This window comes from Triticum dicoccoides, chromosome 4A (genome assembly GCF_002162155.2).
Source record: "Triticum dicoccoides isolate Atlit2015 ecotype Zavitan chromosome 4A, WEW_v2.0, whole genome shotgun sequence".
NCBI classification, from domain to species: Eukaryota; Viridiplantae; Streptophyta; class Magnoliopsida; order Poales; family Poaceae; genus Triticum; species Triticum dicoccoides.
The window spans coordinates 449689121-449701087 of NC_041386.1; the positions used below are offsets into that span (position 1 = coordinate 449689121).

Genomic DNA, 11967 nt, shown 5'->3' on the forward strand with positions numbered 1-11967 from the left:
GTTGGTGGGGGCTGGGCTAGGAGGAGCGCGTGGGAGCGGAGCGCCTCATCACTAGGAAAAAGCAATTTGATGCTTTAGCTTGTGTATGTCTATGTTTATTCAGTCTCTCTCTAACAATATTACTACTGTTCAAATATGTGTACTTTGCCTATTATACTAAACTTCCCCTCACAGACTAAAATAAGAGATGCACAAAAAAAGTACGGTTTGCTCTAAATAATTTGTGACATGTTTTGTCTACTCATACAAGAAGAGCAATTAATCTTGATTATTCTGTTGACTGTCCACATTTTCCAAGCTGTTCATCACCTCATATTATTTGTAGTTTGTACCTCATGTAAGAACTATAAGATCAACCCATGCTTTCAAGCACAATATTATCTATGTAGAGTTACCCATTGACAACTATCATGTAGGAGGCACACTGCTGCAGCCAATGGGGGCACGATTTCCGTCCAGACTACAAGAATCTGGGCATATTGAAGATCCAGTTTCCCAGTGTTCCCATGATAGCTTTAACTGTGAGTTATGCAAGTGAACTCAAGTTAGAAGAAGTAAAAGTTTGTGAAGCAGAAACTTTTGTTTTTTGTAGGCAACTGCAACAAGTAAAGTGCAAATGGATCTGATAGAGATGCTTCATATCCCAAGATCTGTCAAGTTTGTCAGCACTGTTAACAGGCCCAACCTTTTCTATAGAGTATGCTTTAGTTTACTTTTCTTGATACAACCATGAGAAAGTCTATTGCAGAAGCACACAGGAAGGGAACATAGGATTTAACCAATTTACATGCTGATGCCCATCATGTAGGTATATGAAAAGTCATCAGTTGGAAAGGTTGTTATTGATGAGATTGCAAATTTCATAAGCGAATCATATCCAAATAACGAATCCGGGATAGTGTATTGTTTTTCCAGGAAAGAATGTGAACAGGTTTGTAGACCATACAATACTGAGATGCTTTCATTTCAATTGTTTGCTGGTATGTAAATTAATATCTGTCATTCCAATAGCTGTAACTCTAACCTCTCCATTTAGTTTTAATGTGTGGTTTACATTCTTTCAGACTTTACGCTATCTGTTAGGTCATATAGACCCCTCCATTTAGTTTTAATGTGTGTTTTACATTCTTTCAGAGTTTACGCTATCTGTTAGGTCATATGATCTGATTTGTCAAATAGTAAACTAGTTGACTCAATGCTTGAAATATTTGTGGTTTGAGAGGGGCATACCAACCGCAGGGTTCTATAGCACTGGCGGCGCTCAGGGTCAGACAGCGTTGAGCGCTATGTTTAGGTCAGCCAGCCACTTGACCAGTATGGGCCTGGGCCTGGGCCTCATGGGCCAGCAGGGATGGGCCACACATACAACACTCCCCCTCAAGAGAGGTGGTAGATATCTATCATTCCCATCTTATCACACGCTAAGCTGCAGTCTCTGGTTCCAGCCTTTAGTCAAGTAATCTGCAATTTGTTGCCCTGAACTCACATGCTCTGTCTTGATAATCCCAGCATCCAGCTTTTCTTTGATAAAGAATCTGTCTGTCTCCACATGTTTGGTTCTATCATGTTGAGCTTGGTTGTTTGCAATAATTAATTGCCGACTTCTTGTCACACCATACATTCATGCAACTGGTCTTAAATATATTCAGCTCTTCTAATAGGTTCATTGTCCTGAGACATGGCTCTGTATTCAGCCTTTGATTTGATTTGGAAACAACAGGTTGTTTCTTGCTTCTCCAAGACACTAGATTTCCTCCTACAAAAACACAATGTCCTGAAGTTGAATGCTTGACCTCCAGGCAGCTAGCCCAATCAACATCACAATAACCATCTACAACAAGGTGTCCATGACTCTTGAAGAACAGTCCTTTCCCATGAGTACCTTTCAAGGATCTCAAGATTCTATATACTGCCTTAAGATGTTCACTTCTAGGCTCATGCATGTATCTGCTCACAACACTTAGGGCCAGTTCTTTTTTAAGCCTCCTCCTCCCCAGCTTTTCCCATAAGCCGCCTCTCTCATTCATTGGGGCTTCTGCACTAGTTATGGGATAACTAATTTAGAAGCCTCAACAAATTTACGAAGCGGCTTTTTTTTAAGCTGGGGAGAGGTAGCTTATTTTTTAAGCCACCCAAAAGAACTGGCCCTTACTGCACATTCAATATCTGGTCGTGTGTGACACAGGTATAATAATCTTCCCACCATACCCCATGTCATACACCACCCGTCTAAACTTGTCAAACCAAGCTCTTGGAGACTGCTTCAATCCGTAAAGGGCTTTCTTTAGCCTGCAAACCTTGCCAGCAGTCTCAGAAGTCGAGAACCAGGTGGGATTTCCATGTAGACCACCTCCAGCAAGTCCCCATGCAAGGAAACATTCTTCACATCAAGTTGATGTAAAGACCACCCGAATTGCTGCACAGTAGATCAGAATCCTCATAGTGTTCATCTTCGCTACTGGGGCAAAGGTCTTATCGTACTCAATGCCGTATGTCTGCTTGTACCCCCTCGCTACAAGCCTTGCTTTCTACCTTTCAGTCTTTCTTTCTGCATTCTGCTTCACAGTGTACACCCACTTGCAGCTGACTGCCTTCTTTCATGTTGGGAGGGGTGTTAGTACCCATGTCTTGTTCTTACATAGAGCCTTCAGCTGCCCCACCATGGCCACACGCCACTTTGAGTCCTCCTTTGCCTTCTTCCAGTCTGTTGGAATTGACATAGATTGAAGAGAAGCAACAAATGCTTTGTAGGCCAGAGATAATGCTTCATAGGAAACATAATTTCCAATATCATTTACATTGAACCCATACCGTTTCTAAGGTATCCCTGCTGTTGCTCGAGCAGTTTTTTCTGAAACAATTGGCCAATCAGTTGACCCTTTTGCAGCCACTGACCCTTCAGCCTGATCCCTGTCAGAAGATGGAAATCACAGCAGTACTACCCTGTCGTTTCGTCAGTGAGTGAGGGGCAATACCATCATATCGCTTCCGTGAATACACCTTCAGTGGTTCTCTTGCTCTGCTGTCCACCTTGGCACACTATCAATTTCGCCAGTGCAACACCATCTTCTCACTTCCATGAATATACCTCTAGCTGCTCCTCTTGCTCTGTTGTCCACGTGGGCACACTACCAATTTGAGCCGATGAACCAACCTGCACATCACCAGTGGAAGTCGATGCTTGTATCACAGGAGCCACAGGAGTTAATATTGAGCCGCCTAGTTTGCCTAGTGACTATTGCATCTGCATCTGCTGTGTGCTACTACTCTCCCCTCTTGACCAACCTCCGGTTGGAGACATTAATCAAGTCCTTCAAACATGACAACCTAGATTAGTTTTCTTACCATAAAAAGGTTCCGATTCACGGAATGTAACATCCATGCTCACAAATGCCCTCTCAGATGGAGAATGGAAAGTTAGAGCTACGGAGACAAACTTTGGAATCGAAAGGTTTTAGGCTTAGTAGAACCAAAACTGAGTACATGAGGTGTGATTTTAGTACTATTAGGCACGAGGAGGAGGAGGTTTGCCTTGATGGGCAGGTGGTACCTCAGAAGGACACCTTTGGATATTTGGGGTCAATGCTGCAGAAGGATGGTGATATCGATGAAGATGTGAGCCAGCGAATCAAAGCCGGATGGATGAAGTGGTGCCAAGCTTCTGGCGTTCTCTGTGACAAAAGAGTGCCACAAAAGCTAAAAGGCAGGTTCTATAGGACGGCAATTCGACCCGCAATGTTGTAGGGTGCCGAGTGTTGGCTGACTAAAAGGCGACATGTTCAACGGTTAGGTGTAGCGAAGATGCATTTGTGTAGTAGCATAATCTGAATAACTGTTTCCAAAGAAAATTCTGAATAAATGGAAGGGCAACTGAATACGTAGACAAGAGTACACATTATGAAATGAATACATAACATTCTCGCAAAACGTCCATTGGTTGGCTGGCATGGACAAGATTATTGGTGTACTACTTCACAAAAGGGCAAAATGAGCTGGGATGGTAGATGGTGAAGTAAAATTTGGAAAGTACAGCATATAATGAATAGGGAATTATTTAATGGCATATGAAAAAACGAGTGTTACTCAGCAGTAAGCAATTTTTCCTAAATTATATTGTAATATTGAGTATTTGAGTTTCGTATGCTAGTATTTGTTGATAGATCTGCCAGTCGAACATGACTCACTCTTGTAGTTTAAAGTGGCATTCATTTTCTGCAGTCTGGACCAGCACAATTTTCCTTTGTGCTCTTGCACGTTTTGTTGAAATCATGCACTTCACTGACAAACAGGTTGCCAAAGAATTGCGTGGAAGGGGTATTTCAGCAGATTATTATCATGCAGATATGGATGTTGTTGCTCGTGAGAAAGTTCATATGCGGTGCGTTGACAATTTTTATTCATTTTTTCTCTGAGCTGAAATTTTCTCTTTGATGATGGATTTTCTGTTACTCTCGTTCCAAATAGATCACATGCTTATCACAACATTAGTATGTACCTTAGATGTATTAGGATATGTTAGAAGAATTCTGTTTATCAACTTTATAGCAGTCTCCCTGCATGAACAAAATGAGTTTCCTTGTATAACTCTGAATTCTTCTCATATCATGTTGATAGTGATAGTTCTCCAGAAGTTGATGTCATTTATACCCATTCTGGATCCTTATAACTAAGGTGCCTCTGCGTTTATCTGAAATATCAAATGGAACATTTTGTATAATCTGCACCAGTTGAAGTCAAAGCCCACTGACTTTGGGAGGGACAAACCTACTCTTTTAACACCCATTTATTTGGGAAACAAACGCCATATAAAGTTTTTTTAGCTATACCTGCCCTGCCCATGAAAAATATATAAGAACTAATATCAGAATGAAAGTCTACAGTTCAATAAAAAAACACTTTGCCTAATAACCACAGCATGTCCAACCGATCAATCACTGTTCTGAACAGTGAACCCCTGAACATGTGTAGTATGTTTCTGAATCCTAATTTAGTTGGAAATTACAAAGTTGTGTTGCTGACCTCTCTTTGAGTATCCGAGCCATGTAAATGTTGATGCAAGAATTATTCTGGAAATTGGTATTTCATTAAGTATCACTTTGTTTGTCATGTTGGGCAGGGTGCCACACGCACAAGGATAAGGACAAGCAGCTGGCTGCTTGATTCCTCGATAACCTAGGGAATTCCATGCCAATTAGTTTCCAAGTTTGTTAGTGCTTGCCTTATGGTTTGAGCCTTCCTTTTCTCCCATCTCTCCATATACACAAAGGAATAGCCATGCAATCGTACCCGCTATTGATAAACCAGAAAGTGGAGATTAAGTTCCAAACCCTAAGGACACGGCATTATTAAATTGTTTTTCGTGTGTAAATCTGCATTTTGAGCTGCTATCTCTCGTATGGTTGCATATAACTAGTCCACTGTTTCTTTTCAACAGTTGGAGTAAAAGCAAATCACAGGTCATTGTTGGAACAGTATGTGCTCTCCCTCCCCCTCTGCCCCCCCCCCTCTCCTAGCATTTAATCTGTCCGTTACATTATGTAGGTGGCTTTTGGAATGGGAATCAATAAACCAGACGGTACGTGCAGTTTTGGACTTTGATCACAATGATGACATCTGTTCAAGATGTAGATCTATACTTAACTAATCTAATTATCTTGATGCCTCAAGTTTCCAAAAACTGATGAAAAGTTAGCCCATAAGCTTGGACTAGATACCCGTAACCAGTTTTTGCGTAGTTATCGAGGCATCCATGTTGCACTAGCACTTATGTGGTACTGGCACATGTCATCCATGTACTGTTCCTCTCCACCCTCCCGGCAACTCCTCACTCTATATTCTGTCTTTGTCTTTTTCCTTGTAGATTTATATCGATAGTAGCTACGGTTTCCACCATCTCCACAACTCTCTCCCGCCATTTATGCTCTACATCCCCTCTCCTGACACAGTAGTGAGTAGTGACGCAATTAAATTGAGTAAGAACGCGAGGGAGTTGAGGCTGAATGGCTGATGTTTGATCTGTAGGACTATAAACCTTATAATTAGTAAATTATCCTTATGAGCCACCGCACAATCTCTTAGCAAGTTCCTATGTTCTCTTATGCCAATGCAATCCAGCATTTTCCCTATTACTGTGTTTGTGGAATATTACGAAACAAAGAAGCCCTAGACTTTGATTTACATTGGATCGCTATTTGCTAGAGATAGAGTTTGGGTTGTATTTCATTTGAGATGTAGAATTGACTCTTAAGCCTCTTAGGAGGATAACCACATCGGATAAATCATATCTTTGAACCACTTATACATGTTTGTGGGTATAAATATCTTCCTGAGTTCATTCACCTTCTTGCACCACCTTCGCAAATTAAGGGACCTATGGTGCGATACTCTTTGATATTCATGTCCTTTCTCTTTGATAATCCTTAAAATAATTAATTGATACTGTTTATTTGTTCTTGTTTTTGCCTAGTTCAGGAATGATTTAGTCATGCCATTTAGTCATTTACTGGATGTGCTCATGCCTTTCCAGTTGTCGTGGGATATTTGAACATAGGATATTCAATTATGTGCAATTCCTCCTGTATAATTTGAACAAGATTACTGGGGTACTCATTGTTGAGTCTGAAGCCGTTAGACTGGTGATATGGAGCAACTAGGATTATTATGTTTGCAACTATACTATCTAGGAAACTAAATACATATTCCATTTGGTTCTGCAGTCAGGTTTGTGGTTCATCATAGCCTTAGCAAATCTATGGAGACATACTACCAGGTACATCTAAGTATTGTGTTTTTCAGTTGTCTGACACTCTGACGATGTGGTCCCTTAAAATAGACTTCCGTGACTTCAGGAAAGTGGTCGGGCAGGGAGAGATGGACTGCCTTCAGAATGTGTTCTATATTATCGGCCTGGTGACGTTCCCCGCCAAGTGAGGCTAAACCGTCTTGTTTTCAATTTTTGTTGTGAGTTCTGCGAGGAGTTCCAATTTTCATAATCCCAGATTCCCTCTTGTTATGTTCAATGAACAGAGTTCGATGGTCTTCTATGAAAACTGTGGTCTGCAAAATCTTTATGACATAGCGCGATATTGCCAGGTACATTTCGCAATCATGACACTATCAATTTTTAAGAAGCCAGAGGATAGTAGGAAGTACTCTTTAACACTTGATTTTCTTTTATTGATCCTGCCTATACCAATTTCATGGATTTTTGTCCCTTCCATACTAACAACTGTAAACGAAGCCTTCCTATATGATTTTGGTCTACTGGGTATCCTATCTGGATATTCATTGTATGACATGGTTACAATAACTACTGCTGAACATGTGCGGGATAGGACTATAAGCAACAACAGGTAAGCCTTTAGTCCCAAACAAGTTGGGGTAAGCTAGAGCTGAAACCCATAAGATCTCGAAACCAACTCATGGTTCTGGCACATGGATAGCTTACTTCCACGCACCCATGTCCATGGCTAGTTCTTTGGTGATATCAGATGTCTCTTTACGGACTCCTCCCATGTCAAGTTTGGTCTACCCCGACCTCTCTTTTGACATTATCAGCACGCTTGGAGCTTCTGGAGGCCTGCGCTGTATATGCCCAAACCATCTCGGACGATGTTGGACAAGTTTCTCTTCAGTCGGTGCTACCCTAACTCTCTCACATATATCATCATTCAAGACCTGATCCTTTTTTATGTGGCCACACATCCATCTCAACATGTGCATAATGTCCATGGAGGCATTTTAACGTTATATGAACGTTCTTGCTAGATAATTACTCTTCAGGCATAGAACACAGCTCTCAGAAATACGATATCTCAAGGATAGCCAATTAGGGATAATAAAGAGCCTTGGCACATCTATTTTCATAAAGCAAGAACATTAGTAAATTGCAATTTATCCTTATCTACTACATCCTCCCAATCCCTAATCTAACCCTCACTCAGATCAGCGGTGCCGCCTGCCATACTCCTGGCGCTATTTACCCTCAAGTGTAGTCCATGACATGTATAATAAGAGGCTAATAGCACATGTCAGCTTCTGGATCCATTGGATCCAATCAACTCCATTGCAGGAGACATATTCAGGCTTTTGATCAATAGGGCCACTATTTTAGCCTAGTTCAATTAGGTTGCATTTTGTATTGATGTGGACTATGATAATCCAGTTTTCCCAAACAGCTTTTGTCCATTTTTGTGTTCGGGTAACCAACTTTTGCCTGCGTTTGTGGCTATTTTACCACAGCAGATTATAAATAGTTCAGCACAGCACAGTTCAGCAACGACAGATTGAGCCTTGCGAGCTGACTGCTTAGAACAGAAGTAAACCTAAAATTAAGTGCCATTGAAGTCTATAACAAATGAACATTTCCAAGCGGTCATGGAAGGAAACAATGCAATAGCAGGGATGCTCGGCAAAGAGGAAAGCGGCAGTGCATCCCATGAATAGCAGCATGGTCTTAGTAGAGGGGGAGGCAAAGGAGTCGTGAATTCGTAAAGCGGCGAGGAAGTTGCAGATCTGTGAGCGGAAAGATAATTTCCTCCCTTTGGTCACAAGAAGTTGATCTAAACCCCAGAGATGACACAGAATGGGTATACAAACACACGGTCTATCTGGCCTTGGGAAAGGTTCCCATGTGGTTCCAGGACCCCCGAGGGTTGTAAGCTGGATCAGGAGGAAGAGTTGACAAGATACAAGATATTGGGAGGAATATGAGGTTAGAGAAGATGTAGATCTCACTAGACAAGTTCTCTAGAAAAACACGACTAAATCAAGTTAAATAGTGGGAAGGGCCTGTACCATAATCTTTCATATAACAAGAAAGGAATATAATATTCCTGGTCTGGTAATTGGAGATAATGTGCGTTTGGTATTTTAACAACAAAAAAAACAACAACAATCCGTCAAAAAACAAAAACAAAACAACAACAACAACAACAAAGCCTATAGTCCCAAACAAGTTGGGGTAGGCTAAAGGTGAAACCCATAAGATCTCGCGACCAACTCATGGTTTTGGCACATGGATAGCAAGCTTCCACACACCCCTGTCCATGGCTAGTTCTTTGGTGATACTCCAATCCTTCAGACCTCTCTTTACGGACTCCCCCCATGTCAAATTCGGTCTACCCCGACCTCTCTTGGCGTTATCTGCACGCTTTAGCCGTCCGTTATGCACTGGAGCTTCTGGAGGCCTATGCTGAATATGCCCAAACCATCTCAGACGATGTTGGACAAGCTTCTCTCCAATTGGTGCTACCCTAACTCTATCTCATATATCATCATTCCAGACTCGATCCTTCCTCGTGTGGCCACACATCCATCTCAACATGCGCATCTCCACCACACCTAACTGTTGAACATGTCGCCTTTTGGTCGGCCAACACTCAGCGCCATACAACATTGCGGGTCGAACCGTCGTCCTATAGAACTTGCCTTTTAGCTTGTGTGGCACTCTCTTGTCATAGAGAATGCCAGAAGCTTGGCGCCACTTCATCCATCCGGGTTTGATTCGATGGTCACATCTTCATCAATACCCCCATCCTTTTGCAGCATTGACCCCAAATATCGAAAGGTGTCCTTTTGAGGCACCCCCCGCCCATCAAGGCTAACCTCCTCCTCCTCGTGCCTAGTAGTACTGAAACCGCACCTCATGTACTTGGTTTTAGTTCTACTAAGCCTAAAACCTTTCGATTCCAAGGTTTGTCTCCATAACTCTAACCTCCTATTACTCCCATCCGACTATCGTCAACTAGCACCACATCATCCGCAAAGAGCATACACCATGGGATATCTCCTTGTATATCCCTTGTGTTCTCATCCATCACCAAAGCAAAAAGATAAGGGCTCAAAGATGACCCCTGATGCAGTCCTATCTTAATCGGGAAGTCATCAGTGTCGACATCACTTGTTCGAACACTTGTCACAGCATTATCGTACATGTCCTTGATGAGGGTAACGTACTTTGCTGGGACTTTGTGTTTGTCCAAGGCCCACCACATGACATTCCGCGGTATCTTATCATATGCCTTCTCCAAGTCAATGAACACCATATGCAGGTCCTTCTTTTGCTCCCTGTATCTTTCCATAAGTTGTTGTACCCAGAAAATGGCTTCCATGGTCGACCTCCCAGGCATGAAACCAAACTGATTTTTGGTCATGCTTGTCATTCTTCCTAAGCGGTGCTCAATGACTCTCTCCCATAGCTTCATTGTATGGCTCATCAGCATAATTCCACGGTAATTAGTACAACTCTGAACATCCCCCTTGTTCTTGAAGATTGGACTAATATACTCCGTCTCCAATCTTCTTCTGGCATCTTGTTTGCCCGAAAAATGAGGTTAAAAAGCTTGGTTAGCCATACTATCGCTATATCCCTAAGGCCTTTCCACACCTCGATGGGGATACAATCAAGGCCCATCGCCTTGACTCCTTTCATCCTTTTTAAAGCCTCCTTGACCTCAGACTCCTGGATTCGCCGCACAAAACACCTGCTGGTATCATCTAAGGAGTCGTCCAGTTCAATGGTAGAACTGTCATTCTCCCCATTTAACAGCTTGTCAAAGTGCTCTCGCCATATATGCTTAATGTCCTCGTCCTTAACCAGGAGTTGGTCTGCTCCGTTCTTGATGCATTTGACTTGGCCAACATCCCTCGTCTTCCACTCCTAGATCTTGGCCATCTTATAGATGTCCCTTTCGCCTTCCTTCGTGCCTAACCGCTGGTAGAGGTCCTCATACGCCCGACTCCTTGCTTCACTGACAGCTCGCTTTGCGGCTTTCTTCACCATCTTGTACTTCTCTATGTTGCCTGCACTCCTATCCAGGTATAGGCGTCTGAAACAATCTTTCTTCTCCTTAATTGCCTTCTGGACATCATCATTCCACCACCAGGTATCCTTAGAGTCGCTTCTCCTTCCCTTGGACACTCCAAACTCCTCCGAGGCCACCTTACGAATGCAAGTCGCCATCTTCATCCACACATTGTCGGCATCCCCTCCTTCCTCTCCCAAGGGCCCTCCTTAATGACCCTCTCCTTGAACGCCTTAGCTACCTCCCCCTTGAGCTTCCACCATTTCGTTCTAGCGACTTTGGCACACTTATCCCACTGGACACAAATCCGAAAGCGGAAGTCAGCAACCACCAGCTTATTAGGTATCACCTTACAATCTAGGCACACACGCCTATCTTCTCTTCTTGAGAGGATGAAATCAATCTGGCTAGAGTGTTGATCACTACTAAAAGTCACTAGATGTGATTCTCTCTTTTTAAAGAGGGTGTTAGCTACGATCATGTCGTAGGCTAGAGCAAAGCTTAAGACATCTTCTCCTTCTTGATTCCCGATGCCATAGCCAAAGCCCCCATGCACCCCTTCAAAACCTGTGTTAGATGTACTCACGTGGCCATTGAGGTCTCCTCCTATTAAGAGCTTCTCGCCAATAGGTACACTCCTAACCATGTCCTCCAGGCCTTCCCAGAACTCCCTCTTGGTGTTCTCATTGAGGCCTACTTGCGGGGCATACACGCTGATAACATTGAGAACCAAGTCCCCAACTACCAGCTTGACCTGGATATTCCAGTCCCCCCGTCTCTTGGCGTCTACCACTCCATACTTGAGGCTCTTGTTGATCAAGATGCCTACACCATTTCTGTTTACAGCCGTCCTCGTGTACCACAGCTTGAAGCCGGTATCCTCCACCTCCTTCTCCTTCTACCCCCTCCATTTGGTTTCTTGGATGCAAAGGATATCAGCACCTCTCCTCACCGCTGCATCAACTAGCTCCCGAAGCTTCCCTGTCAGATACCCTGCGTTCCAGGTACCTAAGCGGATCCTCCTTAGCTCCTAGGCTCGGCTAGTTTCCTTACCCTTCGAACTCGTCAAGTCAAATGCGAAGACCCTTGCTCATTTTCCACTACATCCGGGCGCTGTTGTAGCACGCCACTAAGGATGTGACGACCTGATCCTTGCTCACTT

At 43.0% G+C, this 11967-nt stretch overlaps 1 protein-coding gene across 1 annotated transcript in view; it reads left to right on the top strand.

Annotated features, from left to right (window-relative positions):
• LOC119286115 (ATP-dependent DNA helicase Q-like 2) overlaps positions 1-11967 on the top strand; it is a 24391-nt gene that overhangs the window by 8845 nt on the left and 3579 nt on the right. Inside the window, exons 6-14 of the mRNA XM_037565462.1 lie at positions 417-521; positions 593-697; positions 809-931; positions 4290-4378; positions 5435-5471; positions 5542-5575; positions 6717-6769; positions 6849-6926; positions 7027-7092. Of these exons, the coding sequence (XP_037421359.1) occupies positions 417-521; positions 593-697; positions 809-931; positions 4290-4378; positions 5435-5471; positions 5542-5575; positions 6717-6769; positions 6849-6926; positions 7027-7092 (690 nt within the window). The remainder of the gene's footprint in view (positions 1-416; positions 522-592; positions 698-808; positions 932-4289; positions 4379-5434; positions 5472-5541; positions 5576-6716; positions 6770-6848; positions 6927-7026; positions 7093-11967) is intronic.